The sequence below is a fragment of the Phragmites australis genome, chromosome 12, assembly GCF_958298935.1.
Source record: "Phragmites australis chromosome 12, lpPhrAust1.1, whole genome shotgun sequence".
NCBI lineage: Eukaryota > Viridiplantae > Streptophyta > Magnoliopsida > Poales > Poaceae > Phragmites > Phragmites australis.
The window spans coordinates 23,017,170-23,037,784 of record NC_084932.1 but is presented as its reverse complement, the minus strand read 5'-3'; the positions used below and the strand labels follow the sequence as shown (position 1 = coordinate 23,037,784).

General features: G+C 37.7%; 1 protein-coding gene across 1 annotated transcript; it reads right to left on the bottom strand.

Annotated features, from left to right (window-relative positions):
* Positions 1-4,396: 4,396 nt before the first annotated feature.
* On the bottom strand, positions 4,397-5,750 carry LOC133886411 (protein YIP4b-like; the record flags this gene model as incomplete). Its single annotated transcript, XM_062326124.1, has 3 exons — positions 4,397-4,547; positions 4,674-4,747; positions 5,454-5,750. Coding segments are annotated over 3 exons (522 nt in total), but the record flags the coding sequence as incomplete, so codon positions are not given.
* Between the last annotated feature and the right edge of the window lie 14,865 nt (positions 5,751-20,615).

Genomic DNA, 20,615 nt, shown 5'->3' with positions numbered 1-20,615 from the left:
TAAAGATTGGTATATAAATTACAATAAGTTATTTTATGTAGTTATATCTACCATCTGAAATGTAGAGGTGTCGTATTGTCTTCTTAATACCTTTGATATAAGTTGTTGTAGCAGGTTCAATAGAGACCCTTTGTCCTATTGTGTCTGTATAATGTTAGATTATATGTTATTTTATTAAAGTTATATGATGGTATTACAATAGATAAAATGTATATTAGGAATGGTAGATGTAATATATAAATGAATATATAGTTACCTGACATGTCTCTAGTGTAATCAATTCTGGTCCTTAATGTATCAAAGAATGTTAGAGTATATGCATACTTGGAGAATGTTGGAGAAGCATCAGGGAATTCAATTACCTTAGTGTGACCTATGAATTTTATCATGTATATATGGACAACTGCTCGATAATTATTCTTAGTTGGGAACACTTGAAAAAACTTTATGAAATATACAACTCCTTCTCTAAGGTGTGGCTTGAATTGATCTACATGGCGTTGTGGCACTTGAGCTTCCATTGCATTTCCCTATACATTTGCATAGAAAATTATTGTAAATGATGTATACTCTTTTATTTTTTCTAAAGTACCTAATGTTTGTGGATACCTCTTGATCCAATAGAACAAAATCAAGTCTATGGACCTTTTCTGGTTTGTCATCCAGAATATATTCGGATAATCTTGTCACGACAGATGTGTTGTCATTTCATGTTAAAAGCTCTGTCGTGTAATCACCATCGGATGGCTCATTCCAATCCACAGTTAAACTACTCATGGATAATGGTTACCACTGTTTCATTCAATGTAACCTAAATTGTGTATAGATTCTTGATGAACATATCTCATGGCTTAAACCTAAGAACATTAATGTTATCAATTGCCTACTTTCAACAAAATTGGAAATTATTTCCTAATTTTGTTGTACGTTTCAAAATGCTTAATTCACCCTGTAGTCTCAAAGGCTGTGGGTAGCCATAGCACTTAGCTATGTTTGAATATGCACAATTTAAAGTTTATTAGTCTTCCTAAAAATCATGTGTGTGGTTCGGCTAAAACATATTCTGAACTATCCATATAATAAATTTGGTATGGTTTAGGCCGCAAATGGCAATTCTTTTTGGCTCCACAAATCACCTAAGTATTATTGTTATAGAACAAATTGTAACATATACCAACATTCGAAATTGAATAATTCAAATTCTACGACTCTATTGGATGTGCATGTTTGTAAATAGGACTTGTACATGTTACATTAAGCCCTGGCAAAATTTTGAGGAAAATCAAACATAATTGCTAATTATTTAGAGGGCGTTTACAAGGCTAAATAGTATGAAATGACAAAAATGCATATAAATGCAGCATTGCAAAGAAACTCACTTTTTAACTAAGTAACCTAGGGTTGGAAATAATTTTAGAAATTATTACGCCACATGATAGAAATATTAGTGAATTTTCTCAGATTTTTGAGAATTTATTTCAGGCCTTAAAAATTACTAGAATTTCTAAAAGTAACCATTTTTGGAGTTTTTTATTTTAAAACCTAGATGGGGTATTGAGGTGAATCCTTTTAAAATGGATTCATCATGAATTATAAGACATACAGAAAAAGTTTCATAAATTTTAGAGTACGGCAACCCCACTGCTCAAATAGAAAAAACGGAAAGAGAACCATTAAAATCGCAGAAAATACTGTTCATCCGCGAAAATACTGTTCACTCGAGTCAGCCAACCAATTTGACGTGACTCAGGCTGCCACGTCGAATCCACGTGTAAAGGTTTTCGCCAGCGCGGCCACTTTGGTCACGCCAATAAATATGGCGTGACTATGTTGGGGAGTCACGCCAGATACTTTGGCGTGACAAAAAGGGTTAGTTTCTGAAAATTTAGGATTCAACGAGCTATTATTAAAATATTAGTTTTAAAAAAGCTAAAATAAAAAAAATCTCCCTAATTTATCCATTAGAGAAGGAATTGGTAGGGTGCCTACCCTCACTAGGTTATAATGTCCTGCAGTTACTTTCCTTGAGTATTCTAATTACTGGTTTTTCCTCTTTAGTCAGCTTTGCATTTCTAATTACTGGTTTTTCCTCTTTAGTCAGCTTTGCATTACTAAAGCTTAGAAAGCCTTTTCGTTGATGTTTGCTAGAATGGATAATTCTAATACATTGTTCTCGTTCTTTTGGTTCCTATAGAAATAATTGTTTCAGAGGAATGACCATGCCGGAAAAGCCAAAACATTCGCTTAAATAGAATGTGATGATGTAACACAAGTTACCGATACAACAAGATAAAAAATCACCAGCATATTAGCCCCATCAGTTCTGTTTTGCATCTTTACGGACATGGAGTTGTGCATCAAGCAGATAGCGCTACCTGAGGATGGGCGACTTGGTGCTTGGATAGGGGAACTGTCGGAGGATGAACTCTTCAAGCGGGGATTCGGAGGGACCCCTTTGAGATTCGGCCGGGGGATGATTCTGAATCTACCTCGTATGTGAGTTTAATTCTAGTATGAGAGATATAGGCGAGACGGACGATCGTTTGCTGGTGAGAGTAAATACTCGAGGGATTTTAGACAGATTCGGGGAGTCACGGAGCGTAATACCCTACTCCTGTGTGTATGCTATTAATGTTCTGGGAATGCCTTTCTCTAGATCTCTTGTGTTACAAGAGATTTTTGGCTAAGTCTAGAGCTTCGGTCTTGCTTTGATTCGCCAAAGCTTGTGCTTCAGCTTGCCTGGACCTCTTCCAACTTTTTGCCGGATTTCTGCCAATCGATCCCTTTTTTCCTCTGTCTTTTTTTCTGAGGTGCACCCCCCTCTTATCCTGGCAGGGAGGCTTGGCGTGTCCAGAAAGGAGGGCACGAGTTCGTATGAGCCATAATGGAAAACAAACATCATGGAGTTGCAATTTGATGTTACAGGGGGTTGAAAATGCGCCCATGACTGGTCTTGTCGCCCATTACGCCACCTTTTAGCAGGTGTAGCAGGGGACCCACGGGGCAGCTGCCGAGCAACCCCACGTGTCCGCCCGGTTAGAGCAGGTCTGACGCAGCAGAGGGCAGGCGACGCGCCTTGAGCCCAACGACGATATCTTTGAGCCGCGCAGGGTGACATGTGATGGGACCCGTCGTATTAAATGCCATGCGCCTTCCTGCCAGCCGGTGGCATGGTCTGACGTACTCAGTACGACAGGCGTGGGGGGAGTGGTTGGAGGTGATAGGCCGTGCTCCCTCTTAAATGCAGCATCGGACCTCTCACCAATTGACATCTCACCAATTGACATCTCACCACTGAGCTCATGTGGGGTCCACCGGTAAGGGGCTTCTCAGGTCCTCGAGAACTCTGGGTGCTCGGGGACCACTGTTCATGGCCCCGAACGCCCTTTCCCGGAATTGAATTTTCTCGGGTCCTCGGGGAACTATGGGTACTCGGGGACATATGGCCCCGAGCGCCCTCTCCCGGAACTCGGTCTTCTCGGGTTCTTGGGGAACTATAGGTACTCAGGGATCACTGTTCATGGCTCTGAGCGCCCTCTCCCGGAACTGGGTCTTCTCGGGTCCCTCGTGTCCCCGAGGGAAAGCGTCACGTGACATTCTGCTATCCTGACCTCGGGACTCGGGGACCCTGGTTTCTATGTCACCGACAGGAACACTTTGTGATGAGCCGTCGTAGCATTCCAAACGCAAGAGGAAGCATCGTGTTGATGGGCTGGGATACTTTTGTATCACTCTTGTTGTGGTACGCTTTGTGCACCGACTGGTCCGAAATGTTAACGTCAACGCTCGAGAGTTGTATAAGTAGCGTGCCTGATTAAATTGATTGTAACAGTATGTTGTATAATGTTGCCTTCGTGTCACATTACAAGAATACACAACCCTCTGACTCGGTTTCTTCTCAGAGAGCAACACTTTTTTAATCTGTTCGATTGTGTAATGTGGCTATGAGCCAACTTGATGCACACCTGTGTCACTGTTAATTGACTTGAAAACGCAGAAGTGTCACTATTTGGACCCATTTCCAGCACAAGTTTGTTAATCATAGATAGAAACTAAAGTTTCTCGCCTCAACTAACTCTCGCGTACTGTACACAGGTCATCAGTTTTGATGGTCAAATCTATCTGTCGTCTATCGCAAGTGTTACTTCGACTCTGCAATTTCAATTATGTACCTACCGCGAACAGATGTTACTATCCTTGCCGTGATGCAGTCAAATCGGTTAAGATGAGATTTTAATAGTCATGAGCAACAGGAGCAGGAGTGATGGTAGGGTATTTTGAGAAGTCCATTTCTAGTGTCTTTTTTTTTAAAAAAAAAAAAACGTTGCTCCTTTAAAAGGAAGTTCCATTGGGACGAAGAAGCACAAAAGTATCCATAGGAGGGAGAACATGACATTCAAAAGAAAGGTCGACAGTCAATTAAGTGGACAAAGTTCATTCTCTTTACAACATTTCGACTAATTTTACAAACTAGAGCACCAACATCTAGTGGAAACAAGCAATAGCCAAGAAGACTGAGGCTTTGGAAGAAGATGATGTGTCCACCTTGAAAGGAAACATTCAAGAAATAAATGCAAAATTTCACAGCAGGTAGTTTGATTAGCAAAGCGGCAGTTGCACGCCAACAAGCATGTGCATCTGTGATCATGTTCGTGCATAAGACAGTTCTTACCAGAAGCAGAACATTCAAGGTCAGAATTATAGCCCCAGCTGCCAGGACAGCGAATGCAACAGCAAATACTTCAGACTACAAGGCAAACAAAACAGCCATCAGCATTTTGCACAAAAGGAACTACATAATTCAAAAAACTATGACAGACAGACATTACGTGTCTATTGGAAGGAGACTGAATAATGGTAATATGTCAACAGAGAAATTTTCTGCCAGCATGTTTTCTTCCATATGATGAGCCCATATGCATGTGATCAACCACATACTTCAATGTCATGACTTATATTTGAACATGGTACAAGCAGCGGAGAAAGGAAATAGTATTTTTAGGATATTTCTGCTCATTCAGCATATCAACATTCCTTTTTAAGTATATAGTAGTAAAGTACTCTTCTGCTAGAGGTTGGAAGTAAACTTGTTTCCTTCCAAGGCGAACATTGCGATAAGGAAGAAAAAACACTACTAGAACCTAAAAAAACAATTGTATGCTTAACTATATAAGGATTAGTGAAGCCTTTCAGATAGCAACCAATAAAGATCACAGTTTCTGCAAGAAACAGCTATTTTTGAAATCCGTTTTATCACTATTCAGTGATTACTGGGTACAACTGACTCGTCGAACAGGTTCTTGGCGTTCCAATCTTCTGATAGATTTGAGGAAAATGCAATCTACTGTGTAAATAGGTATAGCATGAATCCCATCAGACCAGACACTATCATCGCAACAACTAGATCCAAACGAAGGAGAACACCAGATCTGGCTATGGGAGGAAGTGGGTACCTTCTTAACGGAGGCGGAGTAGGAGAGGGTGAGGCCAAGGAAGACGATGAAGAAGAAGGGTCCCCACAGGTCCCAGTCCCTGAGCGCCTTGCCAGGGTCCCCACGGTAGGGGTTGAGGAAGACGACGAGCTTGAGGTTGCTAACGATTCGGGCAAGGTCGCGCTTCACGGTGTTCCATACGGGCTCGGTGAGCGTGTTGGGCGGTGGCCCGAACCCGTCGGAGGCGATGGGGACGGAGACGGACGCGGGCGGGACAGGAGAGACGGAGACGGAGATCGGGATGGAGGCGTGAGATAAACAGAGCACACACCCGATGAAAGGTTAATAACAAAAGACGTAATTACCATTACGTGTATGTGACTTATTTCATAATTAACAAGATTAATTACTAAATTACCTTAGCGAATGGACGGTTAGATAGAATCTACTATACCTTCCACCAATCTATATCATAGTGCACCGTAAAAACCCTCAATATTTTTCATAGAACTAAAGTAACTGCAACTGCTGCCCTCTTCCATGGATCCTTGCACCCAAAAGTACAAAACTATCCAAAAAACATGTATGCCCAGAATCCAAAAAACATGTATGCATCATCACTGTTAAGTTGTTTCTTTGACATGTTCCTCTTAGGACCTGAGATCGCACATTTTTTTGATAATGGAAGAAATGCCCAACCTCTGCACGGTGAGATGCACATAACCTAGTACATTATTACATAGTTCCATCTGCATAAAGCTGAAAACTCATGAAAATAACAAGTCGTGATGTTTAAGGTAAAATTCAAGCAGCGCCGAACAGATCACGCCAGGGTTCTCTCTTAGTGTTTGGCTCGGTAGTTCAAGGGGAACCGATTAGGCGATCCCGCGTTGCTGCGCGAGAACAGAAAGCAGGGGAAGGCGTGCGGTGGACGAATGGAAGAGAACAGGATCTTGCCAGGTTGCCATGACAATGACTCGTCCATCTTCTGAATCTTTGTAGCAGCCTTGTCTGCTGCGTGGGGTGACCAAAAGCATTTTTTTTTCTCAACCTCTAAATCAAAAGATGCACATAGAATATATCAGAGCCCAGAACCCAGAATAAATCGCTCAAATAACTTGTATGAAAATATTGAGCAGAGAATATAATAGTACTGAATAAATTCATATAAAAATATTGAGCAGAGAATATCTCGAAGCCATCATTATTGCGGGCCAGTGAGAGACAAAGTAAAGAATCTTCCTGCATGCATGTGAAGACCACATGATGCATGTGAAGTCACATGATGCTTGTAAGGCTAATAAATAAACGTTCTCCCTTACCTATAAAAAGAGGACACCAAGAAGAAAGAGGAGCAAAACAAGAGGAATATAGTTTCCAGCCAACCTCTAAGAGCCTTTCCCATCTTAGTGTGTGTAATATCTCACTTGTAAAATATTTAGTACCGAGAGAAGCTTTGTGAATTAGCTAATGTAAGGAACTCTATAAGGTAATCTCTCTTTTCTTGGGGATTCCCAAAAGGAAAAATCATATATAAGCTAGTTTGTGGAAATGAAATAGTTTTCCTTTGAAAACCCCTCAGTCTTCTTAGTATGTTTATATAGGATGAGCTTTTATGCTAGAGACCTTATAGGAGAAACTACTTCGGTGGTTCTCAGGTTAGCCCTACACTTGGCAGTGCGCTCATAGGGACGAGAGAACCTTGTACCCAAAGTTAAGTGTTTCCTTCGGGTGAAACTGTCTGGGGAGACGATAATAATTTACCCCATATAATTATGACTAAGCGATTCTAGGGAAAGTTTATCTACTTTTGAAATAAATTAGTGAGAAATATGGTGAGTACCGAGTAGGATTATTATGACTATTGTGTAACCGACTGATTTATTGGTTTCGCCAACATGCAAATATCCCGGATAGTAATCATGAATAGTAACTATGAACTGTAACTGTAAATAGTAATTGTAAATGCATATGTTTGTAGCCCGATACAGTGATATCAAAGCTAGAGTTGACATCATTGAAAAGCTAAAATATTTAAATTTAGAAGTTAGCTCCAGAAAAAAAGTAAATACAAAGGATAATATTAATATAAGGTACAGAGTTAAGTCCTCAGAAGATCATAGTTAGCACATTTCGCATAGTAAGATAAATTTGGTTGAGGGCCTATTATATAATTTTTATATTAGTTGGGGCAAAAGACACGACAAATTAACTTAAAATTAGAAGGGTTGCATAAAGAGCATAAGCAGCTTGAAGAGCAATATTCCCTTATAAGAAAAAACATAAATATTATTTTACAATTATTAGAAGAAAGCAAGGTGTGATAAAATAATATTTGTCAAAATAGTGATTATATTAAAAAAAGAAGTTATTTCATTGTATAAAAAAACTAGAGATTGATTTAAATCATCCTAGTAAAAAAGGAATTATAAAGTCATCCGAGGAATTAAAATATTTAGATCAAGAGATAAATAAGGTTATAAATTTGGTAAAAGAAGTTAAGTCTCTAGTACACTCTTAATTTATATGTTAGAATATAATCAGGCTCTAAAGGAAATAGAAAAGGTATTTGTCTCATCCCGTTAGGTTTTCTGATTATGTCTCACCTAAAGAATATGGTCATAATAAGGTCGAATAATACTATTCTTCAGTTGTTAGTCTAGATTTTAAATAAGATTAATAGTGGGGAAACTAATAAAGAGATTGTATTGGCCTCATTAGGAATAATTACCTCTACAAGGGCCGTAAACTCGAAAAGATGGATATATCTGAAAGCTTCACTAGAAGAGACCAAACACTCTAATTAGTAAACAAAGATGTTAGGCCTTTAACTTTTTTGGACAAGTTAAAGGGTTGAACAAGTTAAGGGTAGGTATGATGACATTAATAATTTAGAGGAGGTAATAGATTTAGAGAAAGATATAGAAATATATCAAAGGGAGATCTTACAAAAATTAAAACCTCAGAAAATATATCAAATGAGTCTATTTGAAATAAGTCTGGATTATATAGAATTTAAGGAGAAGTAGAATCAAGTGTTCTAATACTACTAGTAAAATTAAGAATGGTAAGTAAGTAAATTGAAAATGAGTTGAGATATGCAGGGTACAAATACATTCACCAAGGAAGCAATTGTATGACCCGAAAGAAATTAGGAACAAAAGTATTAATAATTTTATTAGACAAAAGATGAGACACAATAAATAAGGCTGCATTAGGATTTCTAGAAGGAGATATGAATGAAAATAGATTAATAACCTATATAGCTCAAGACTTAATCATGCCGATAAAGGAGTTCATAGAAAAAGTAAGTTTTGGTTTCCAAACTAAAGGATATGGGGATTTTAAAGGAACAAATTTATTAGTAAGCATAGAAATTATAGGTAGATTAACTAATAAAAATAGAACTAGATATAAGGTAAATGTGAATGATGTAATTAAAAGCATGCAATCAAAAGGAATAAAATTAGTGTTCTAATACTGCTAGTAAAATTAAGAATGGTAAATAAGTAAATTGAAAATGAGTTGAGATATGCAGGGTACAAATACATTCACCAAGGGAAATTAGGAACAAGAGTATTAATAACTTTCTTAGACAAAAGATGAGACACAATAAATAAGGCTGCATTTGGATTCCTAGAAGGAGATATGAATGAAAATAGATTAATAACCTATATAGCTCCAGACTTAATCATGCCGATAAAGGAGTTCATAGAAAAAATAAGTTTTGGTTTCCAAACTAAAGGATATGGGGATTTTAAAGGAATAAATTTATTAGTAAGCATAGAAATTATAGGTAGATTAACTAATACAAATAGAACTAGATATAAGGTAAATGTGAATGATGTAATTAAAAGCATGCAATCAAAAGGAATAAAATTTATGAGTCCTTTAAAGATAGACTCTGAAGGAAGAGCATGAGAAGAATGAAATATAATTGATTTAATAGAAAGTAAGGCCTTAAAACAACCTAAAGATGATATAGGTTACCAAATAGTAAGAGAAATAATAGTATCAGATTCATAAACTATAAATCAAGAACTATGGATGATTTAGACTCAGTTATATTGGAACAGGATATTGATGAAAATAGAAGACACAATGTATTTGAATTTATGGAAAAAATAAATTTAAAAAGTGAGATAGAATATTATGAAAATAAAGTAAAAAACATATATGAGAAATGTGGTAAAACTATGACAAGCGGATGGCCTAAATTACGAGAAAGAGAACTCTATTTTTATAGAGAACTATCTAGACTACGAAGACAAAAAAGAGATAAAGATTTAGCTATAGAAGATTCAGAAGTGCAAAAAGGGTAAACACTAAAGAGAAGCAAGTAATAAGTGAAGAAGAGTAGTGAGAAGAAAATGAAAGGTTATGGAAAGAAAGTTAAGAAGAAGAAGAAGAGTTGGTAATACAATGAAGAAAAGATTGTAGATCCTTCAGAACACTATAGTGATTTCATATATTCTTTAGATGACATTGGTTTACATAATTTAGACAATGCAATGGAAGCAATGGGGTAATGGATGTAGGAAGAAAAAGAAGAAGATATGGTGAAAATTTAGTAAAAAATGAAGGTGAAATAGAGAGACCATCAAGAATAGCGGGACAATGGCCTCCCGAGAAAGAAGAAGATTCATACCATTATATTCCTGGACAATATAAATATATATGTTCTAAGAAAAGAGACTTTGAAAGGTCAGTAAAGTTCCAAAATCATAAAAAGTGATGGAACAATATTAAATCTGGCTGCTCATGATCCAATTGATTGTCCAAATATCATAAGTATATGGAAAGGCTTTATAGTACAAAGATATATACAAAATCAGCACAATATAGGAAATAAAGTTGAAGATATGATAACATATTTAGAAACATTTTTAGGAGAATATGTGAAAGTCCTATGGGAAAAATGGGTAGAAACAAACCCTAACCTTTATGAAGAATTAAAAAGAGCGGGAAGCAACCCAAATAATTTGCAAATATAATATCAAATATTATTATAGCGGAAGATCCCGAGTTAGGATATACTACATTACAAAATGAAATATTAAGAGAAATAGAAAAATTAACACTCACTAGTTGGAAAGGTATAAAGGAATTTTCATAACATTATCTATATAATGCCACTACCACAAAACAAGGCTATAATAAATGAGCATTAGAAAGGTATTTTAATAAGTTACCTAATCCTCTAGGGACTATGATACTTGAAGAATATGAAAAAGAAACTGAAGGCAATGTAGTAAATATATCTCAAGCTATAACATTTGCATTTAAGCAATTGCGAAAAATATGTACAAACATGCAAACTCAAAGATCTATGAAGTATTCAGACAATTATTTATGTAATAAAATAGTTCAAATACCATTAGCTATTGGAGCATATAGACCTAGAACTAAGAGATGTTATAAATCCCAAAACAAAGGCAAAAATAATTTAAAGACAAGAAGAAGATATTTTATAAGAAGATCAGATAATAAAGCACCATTTTTGCATAAAAGGAATGTAAGATGTTATAATCCTAAGAAAAATTATGATAGAACATGTAGATGATTTATATGTAATTCTTCATATCATTTAAGTAAAACATGCCCAAATAAGGACCAAAAAAAGATATTCAAGCAAATATGAAGAACATGGAAGAGTGCTGATAATAGATAGTGTGAATGAAAATATATTAGTATGTAACAATGAGATAAAGGATGATGAGTCAATATATTCAATTATAGAAACATATGAGATTGAAAATAATGAAGAAGATTATGAGTCAAGTAATGATGAATTAGACTTAACAGATGAATTACCTAGGTTAAAGGTTGGGATGATGAACCAATTAGAATGTGAATATGATTGGATTAGAGGAAAAGGATATTATAACATAAAATGTGCATTTTGTATTTACTATCCAAGTCAAGAAAACAGAGCGACTTGCTGTTTATGTTTAAAGTAGGCATGCTCTTAATGCTTAAAGGCAAAAAAAGCAAAGGTGGAGAATAGCGATAGAATTAGAATCACATGAAAGAATATTAGCTAATAGAATTAGAACTTTAGAAAATAGATTAAATAAATTAGAAATAGAAATAGAAATTAACTTTGAAACATAAGGGTGACAATAAAAGTCCAGCAGAAGATATGGTTATAGATAATACAAAATTTAAAGAGCAAACGATAATAGGGAAAGTTAATAAAGAAACTAGAATGATTCAGTTAAAAAAATGCTATAACTAATTTTGGAAATGAATATATAGTTAGATTGCCTTTCAAAGAAATATTAGGTATAAGAATCCCACTGAAGGTTAAACTAAAATCAAATATCAACTATAAAATTTTAGCGTTAGTAGACACAAGATGTAAATATATCAACCACGATAAATACTTTATAAGGTGCCCTGAAATAGTTCATACAATTGATGATGACAAGGCTGAAACATCTACTGATATGTAAGGAATAAGAAAAATTCATAATCAATTGGAATACAACATCGAAGTATACATAAACGACACAAAATATGCAATAGATGAAATTAATATAAGAGATTTATCTATGATAAATGATGAAATGATAATTGCCTTAAATTTTTTACAGCAGTCAGTATGAACCACAATCATACAAGAACAAGGGATTACCTTTATTCCATACCAAGATGATATTCCCTATATTTTAAAAGTGTGAAAGTATGGTGGAACATCCTAATTTTAAACTGAAAATACTAAAAAGGGGTTAACCAGACAATTTCTGGAAAAAAATATACGAAAGAAAGACTACGAATGATGAATTTTAATGGTGTAGAGACCTTCAGCTTTGGAGCTGAAAATAAGTTCGGAATATTTCCACCAAATTCATATAAATTCAAGTAAAAAGATCATATAATCATAGATGAAGTGCATGAATGCATTATGGATAATTTTTGGTACCGATACAATAATAAAAGAGAAGAAACGGGTTACATGCTATCAATACTGAAGAACCTTGCTGAATGTTTCCATATGATGAATGAATTACTACCTATAACCGATAATCCTGAAGTTCTTGAACAAAAACTCTTATATGTGGTGTTCAAAGGAAAGTTACCATGAATATATATATCATTTGAAGAAATAGTAGCTCCAAAAATAGATGCAAAATTAGAGGTGGAATATCATAGAAAAAATATGCTAATATTGACAAAGCATTGACTCAAGCTAGGAAAATATTGGAAATAAATTATTATATCGAACCAGCAGCCAAAGACTATATTCATCAGAAATATAACAAAGCAAGAAGCAAGAAACCAGTTGTGACCTCACCTCTATTGAATATAAAGGAAGAAGATGTTTTTAAAAGACCTACATATAAAGACTGTCTAATGAAAGGGGTTGATCCTTTTGATGGATCTTATATTGGCTGGAAGGTGAATGATTTTTTTAAAGAAATATCTCCACAATGGAGAAAAGACATAAAAGAAGAAATTCTATAGGAATTGAGGAAGGAATTGGAAGACAAATTTGCAGATATGAAAAAGCATATGATTAAAAAATTGATATAACATTGTCTGATGAAGACATAATGTATATTGCCGGACAGGGTCAACCGTCCAAATAAAAATTGACAAGGTATTATCAATATTCGGGCATGGTAGACCCGATAAAGCCCAGAATAAATCACTCAAATAATTTGCATGAGAATATTGAGCAGAGAATATAACAGTACAGAATAAATTCGTATGAGAATATCGAGAAGGGAATATCTCAAAGCCATCATTATTGCTGGCTAGTCAGAGACAACATAATGAATCATCATGCATGCATGTGAAAGATGCATGTGAGGCTACAAAATGCATATGAGGCCACAAGATGCATGTGAAGCTACAAGGATACATGTGAAGTCACAGGATGCTTCTAAGGCTAATAAATAAATGTTCTCCCTTGGCTATGAAAGGAGGAGGACAACCAGAACGAAGAGGCACCCAGAAGCAAGAGGAGCAAAGCGAGAGAAATCCAGTTTCCAGCCAGACACCGAGAGCCCTTCCCACCTTAGTGTGTGTAGTATTCCACTAGTAAAATATTTGGTACCAAAAGAAGCTTTGTGAATTAGCTACTGTAAGGAACTCTGTAAGGTATATCTATGGGGAAAACCATATGTAAGCTATAGTTTGTGAAAAATGAACTAGTTTTCCTTTGAAAACACCTCAGTCTTCTTAGTCTCTTTATATGGGATGAGTTTTTATGGTACGGACCCTATATGAGAAACCTCCTTGGTGGTTCTCAGGTTAGCCCTGCACTTGGCATTGCGCTCATAGGGCGAGAGAACCTTGTACCCAAGGTTAAGGGAACTATGTGTGTGTATGTACACACACACACAAATATACATACATATATATATATACATACACATATATATGTGTGTGTGTGTGCGCATATACATACATATATATATATATATATATATATATATATATATATATATATATATATATATATATATATATATATATATATATATATATATATATATATATATATATATATATATATACGAGCTATTTTGTGGCCGACTATAGAATAGTTTATTCTATAGCCACCTACATTTACGATAATAGAAGTAGAAATTTACAACACTCGGATCGCAGATTTACGACATTACATTTTACCACATCATTTGATAGTTATGATATATTTACTATCAACTTATAGTAAATCATTTGTCAAGTATCGTAAATCTTTGTATTACATGTCATAAATTACGATAACATGCAAGAGTGTTTTATAGCTGGCCACATAATAATAGTTCAATATATATATATATATATACCTTTACTATACTATTCCTTGGGTATGGAATAGCCCAGCCGAACTGAACGAGCCAATCCCCCACCACCCCACCGACCCAACCAGCCCCCCACCATCAAACTAGCCGAACCCCCCTCCACCAAAAACCCACAGTCCAATTTCCCACAAAAAACCGGACCAGTCAGCCACGTACAAATAAGCATTACCGTAAACACTAACCCATGTTCATAATGTATTTGCTTATACCTGTAAATAGTTTACTTCATTAATTTTTTTTTTGCAAAAGTTCAATATTTTTTGGTGACAAAAATTACCAGCAATCTTTATGAGTCACAAAGGTTGAAAAGTTCACTATTTTTTGCAAATGACATATTGGTTTGACAAAGGTTCAATTGACCTCAACTCATAAAGGTTGTTCCATTAGATCATAAAAACCAGAATATATAATTCAAGAAACCATTTTTCCGGGTTCATGCATGTACCAATATTTGTCACTTTAAATTTAAAAACATTTTCGAATGCACAAACCAATAATTCTCTTTTGCTAATTTAATTTTCGTAAATACAATGCATCATTTTTTACTAAAGGAATCTTCATGTTTTAGTAAGAAGTATCAGATTTTACAAGGAAAACCATATGTCAAGAATGTGATGACAGTTTTCAATTCAATTGTTATACAAGGAAAACCACAAGTCACGGGTTTTTACATTTTCATATTTGCATACATCATTATTACAATTTGAATTTTCCAGATTTATCGCATGATTTTTTTCCATGATTTTGGTGATTCCTTCCGGATTTTCCAGGCCCTTTGGTGGGACCGAGGGCCTAGGGAGGTCAAGCGGCGGTCTTCCTTCCGGATTCCTCGCGAGTCGCTCCTGCTCCCCATTACCAAACCCCATGCCTAGGCGATTGCGATCACACGCCCCAGGTGATTGCGGCGACTACAGCTTACCACGGCCGCCGTCTTCTCCCACATTGCCCACCATCGACCTCGATCCTCCTCACATCCATTCCGATTCAACCTGGGCTTGACGACGGAGATTTCGACGAGGAGCCTGTCGCGGCTTCAATAGCAATGGCGATGACTGCATCGACTTGGTCGTCAGCGGTAAGCTGTTGGCTCCCGACAAGTCAGTCCAGCGCTGCAAGGTAACCATCAAATGACCGATGCATTCCATCATTTCCATCCTCGTCAATCTTGAGTTCCTCATTTGTACTGTAGATGTAGTTGATCCTTTTCTTAAAAGACATTATAATCAGGCAACCGAAGTCCTCATTTTCTATTGCCAAAGGCAAGCCACGGTCGGGGGATTTAAATTGTAATAGTCTGATCCCATACTCGCAAAAACCATATGATTTTTGTCTCTACATTTTGTTTTGATCCGTCCTCTTTCTTTGTTTTTGTTCATGTGCAGAATGGATAATGTCCAAAGATTGGTGGATAGGGTGCCTAATAACACTAGTTGATTGATAATCGAAAACACCCAAGAGCGCTATGAGATTGCACTCCCTCGTGCTGATCCAGTGGCACTCGCGGCGGCTGTAGCAGTTGGTTCTGTTGTTCAAGGTGTGCCCGTGTCACCCTCAGCTGATGTGACTCTGTCGTCCATCGATGTCGACTCTACTCCGGTTGCTCTGGATGATCCTGGAGCAGATGCTGATCCAGGTCAGGAGGTGGGGGATGTTGATGATCAGGCATTCGCACATTCCACCAGTGGAGGTCATGTCACTGATGCTGATCGTGGCACGGTTCCTTCCCCGGTTCATGGAGAAGATCCATTGCCTAACCTACTACCAGCGTCCACCGGCGGAGATCCAGTCGATGTGTAGGCCAACCTGACCACTCCTGCTTCATTGACTACTGCAGTTCCCAGTAAACCAATTCGCAAGCCTACAACCCACAATGGCAGGAAGAAGCCAGTCCAACATAAAAGGAAGGCCATCATCAACGACACAGACGATGATGATTTCATGGATCCTACTGCCACGCGCCTTCAGAAGAAGACGCGCACTTCTCCACGCATCACCAAGGGAAAGAACTATGGGGCTGCCCGAGACGGTGCCTGTGAGGAACCGTCCAAACAGTATTCTAATTAATCATTAAGTCGATCATTTACATAATTATGACTATAATGATTAATCAGAATATCGTCCCAGTAGTCCCGGCATGTGTTTTGTGCCCAAGATCGGAACACATACCATTCCAACATATAACATCACAACAAAGCTTAAGAAAGAGCGAGTAATTAATATTATATTACAAATTCTTAAGCATTCAACCATTTACAACAATTTACATCAAAAGAGACAAACTACGCAGTGGGAGAATTAAAACCTAACAACAACAAAAAGACCGGTAGAGCCATATGTCCTTAGGCTCCACCCAAAACCTCACCACATGAGTAGGCAACACTACTCTTGCCCGCCGTCAGCATCAGTGGACATGAAGTAGCCAGAAGCTGACCTTTCCTCGCCCGCAACCTGAAAGAGCAGCATGAGTACGAAGGTATTCACAAGACTAAATCCATATAGGGTACATATAATAACCCGACTCCAAGAATTATGCATTGAGTCATTAGCAAGGAGTAGGCCACAAGATTAAGTACATTAATATGCGTAAGGAGCCTAGACACCTATGTGTGAGTACCTATACTTATCCAACCATGTCACCCTACCCTGTGATCAACAACCTGCACATAAATGTAAATGGAACCATCTCATGTAACCAAAGATCAACACCAACCCTACCCAACATACCCTCCATACCAAACATCCCACATTCGTAACTCTACGACCAATGCAGATGGATAGAAGCTTACTCGATAACCGAGAGCGCGACAATTCGAATTGATTTTACACCCTGCAGGGGAGTACTCCTAGACCCACATGACACGAGACCACCACCCACACAACCTGTCAATTGCGGGTGATGATTCACGTACCAACTGTTCACGTACCCACCCCAAACCTTTGTGTTGGTGATATATCCTAGAGGCGATCGAGTATGCGGATTGGATCGGTGAATGGGATTTAATATGATTAAAGGTCCATTAGGGTATAGAGTCATGATGGGTTTTAATGTTATTAAAGGCCCACTAGCGTGCTGTATATAAGAGGAGGCAGGGGCTAAGGGCGCAAGTGTTCTGCACAGGTTCTGCCACAAAAACCCTGGCCGCCTCCTCTTCTCGAACTCCCTTCGAAACCCTAGCCAGGCGCGCGGTGCTAGCACACCGGTGTACGGCGATTCCTTCCCTGTATGTGTGGATACCGTAGAGATGCTGTGCTATTGCGACGCTAATCTTCTCGGCGTGAAGATTGCAGCACTGTACGTGCTCTGTGGTCGATAAGGTGATCGACTACTTTTTCTTCGTGATCGGGGACGTGGTAGAGGCCGCTCTGTCGTGGTCGCTGCTTCCTCTTCGTGGTCGAGGATCACACGATGACCACTCGGAGCTGGTCATAGGTTGCTCGGAGCTAGTCGAGGACTACTCGAAATTGGTCGAGAAGCATGACGGACTTGCTCGTAGTTGGTCGGAGAGCTTCCCCAACTACATTGACGCGCACGACATTCGACCGGTCTACTCCAACTCTTCTTCCGCTGTACTGCGCATCGAGCGATAACGATCTATGATCTCCTACTAGCATGGTTTCCTTGGTGAATGAAGTAGAAAATTTTATTTTAGACTAGCGTAACCTGCCCATTCATAACCTAACAGTGGTATCAGAGCCATCTTGCATAGTTTTTGATCTGGATCAGTCACATATATTTAATATATGGTAGTAATAGATTGGATCTATTATTTTGTTGATTGGTTCATGTGATGGATCGGTCGCTGCACGGTTTGGTGTTGTTGGGATCGAGGTTGTACGCGTTGTCGTTATTTCTAGAAAAACTCACTCGATGATCAATATGATTGATCTAATAAAAATTGAGGCATTGTGAATGACTCGGAATCAGCTTCATAGATACGACCTATGTATTTCATAGATACGACCTATGTATTTCCGCCATGTTGTTCGAGCCTAAGGCTTATAAAGATAACATGTTGATGTTGCGACACTAGAATTCGATTCCATGCTTAACTCGTTTTTGCAGAGAATATTGTGACTAGTATGGCCTTATTATGTATGTGATTCATGTTTGTAATTTTCATGACTTGCGTGTCATGGTTAATTGTAGCCCAAGGATGTCATGTTATTGTATAATGGTCTGCGTGCCGACTTGTGATGCTTCGTTTTCTCATGTAATTCATCTAGTGCTATTAGGGGTAATAGACTAGAACATGATCATGGAGACTTGAAGCGTCATGACCCAGAGGACAGGAATCGTGGGGATCGAGATCACCATGTGATGAGGCCATACTATGTCACAGTTAATATGATTGACTGTGATGATTATTTATGTTCTTGTCATACTATTCTTTCATGTTTTATATGCGGTCGATATAATTATCATGATAGAGTAGTTTCCCTCAGAAAAATTAAGAGTATTTGATGCCCTTCCAACAGCTGCACCTACATAGGTTTTGATCATTGTTTGGTAGGTCCGCCAAAGCAAGGTGTCATCTTTTATCTTAACCAATTAGGGTGGATGTCGGACATCCACACGCATAGTGTTGGTTTACTTAACAAAGCTATCAAAACGGTTTTGGGCTTTGAGGCATGGTGTTGGGCGCCGGGGCATTGGATGCCACCCAACAAACAAGAGTCATATATGATATGATTAGCAAAGTGTTGCTTACCTATGTCACTAGGTTTCTAGCAGTGATGCCAAAGCTCACTAGAACTTAGTTGAATATGGATTTTGATCCACTATATTTCATTAGAGGGAAAATGGTTGTAAAACATATAGTGGATTATCTTTTGTTAAATTGTTTAATAGAAGATTCACACAAGCATAGTGCTGAAATTGCATTTTCTATTGTAGATCATGACACCTACTGTTAATGCCAATCCCAGTTTTAATTTGCGTTCGATTCTTGAAAAAGAGAAGCTTTCTGGAACAAACTTTATTGATTGGTATAGAAATAGAATTGTTCTCAAACAAGAGAAAAAGAAATATGTTCTAGAGGTTCCCTATCCTAATGAACTAGCTGATAATGCATTTGCCGCTGATCGGAGGTCTTATGAGAAGCACACCAACTATTCACTTGATGTTAGCATCTCATGCTTGCCAGTATGTTCTCTGAGCTTCAGAAGCAATATGAGAACAGGGGTCCCATGATATGATTGTGGGACTCCGAGGCATGTTTGAGAACCAAGCTCGGGTCGAGAGGTTCAACACCTCCAAATCCTTGTTTGCGTGCAGGTTGACAGAAGGCAGTCCAGTCAGTCCTTATGTGATCAAGATGATTGGTTACATTGAGAGCCTGGAAAAACTTGGTTTTCCCCTTAGCCCTGAGTTGGCTACGGATGTGATTCTCCAGTCGCTCCCTGCGAGCTTTGAGCCGTTCATTTTGAATTTTCATATGAATAGCATGGAGAAAAGCATGGCTGAATTGCATGGGATGCTTAAGACTACTGAGGAAAGCATTAAGAAAAGCTCTAGTCATGCGATGATGGTTCAAAAGGATAGCAAGAAGAGAAAGCGCAAGGCCAAGGCTAAAGCGTCAAATGAGATCTTAAGCTCAAAGCCTAAACCTGTTGGAAAGTCCAAGGCTGGCCCTATTGCTTCTGATGCTTGCCACCACTACCATAAGCCTGTCCATTGGTGGAGGAACTGTAAGCTATACTTGGAAGAACTCAAGAAGAAGAAGAGAAGTAAGACTTCCACTTCAGGTATAAATGTTATTAAAATTAATCTTGCTACTTGTCCTAATGATTCATGGGTATTTGATACTAGATCGATGATTCATACTTGCAACTCGTTGCAGGGACTGAAAAGGACTAGGAAGTGTGCAAGAGGCGAGATGGATGCTCGTGTCAGCAATGGCGCAAAAGTTGCTACGTTAACCATCGGTGTTTATTCCTTATAGCTACCCTCAAGATTAGTTTTGGAATTAAATAATTGTTATTACATTCCTGCCTTGGGCAAAAACATTATCTCTTCTTCACTTTTGGAAGAAGATGAATATGATTTCATAATAAAGAATAAGTGTTGTTCGATATTTTTGAATGGTATGCTCTATGGTATTTGTCCATTGGTGAATGGATTATATATACTAGATCTTCAGGATGTCCTTGTCTATAACATTAATACGAAGAAGCCTCGGCTTAATGATTTGAATCCCACTTTTATTTAGCATTGTCGCTTAGGTCATATAAATGAGAAGCGTATGCAGAGGCTCCATAAAGATGGTCTTCTAGATTCATTTGATTTCGAAATCATTTGATACATGCGAGTCTTGTTTACTTGGCAAGATGACTAAGATGCCTTTCACTGGTCGAAGTGAGAAGGCAA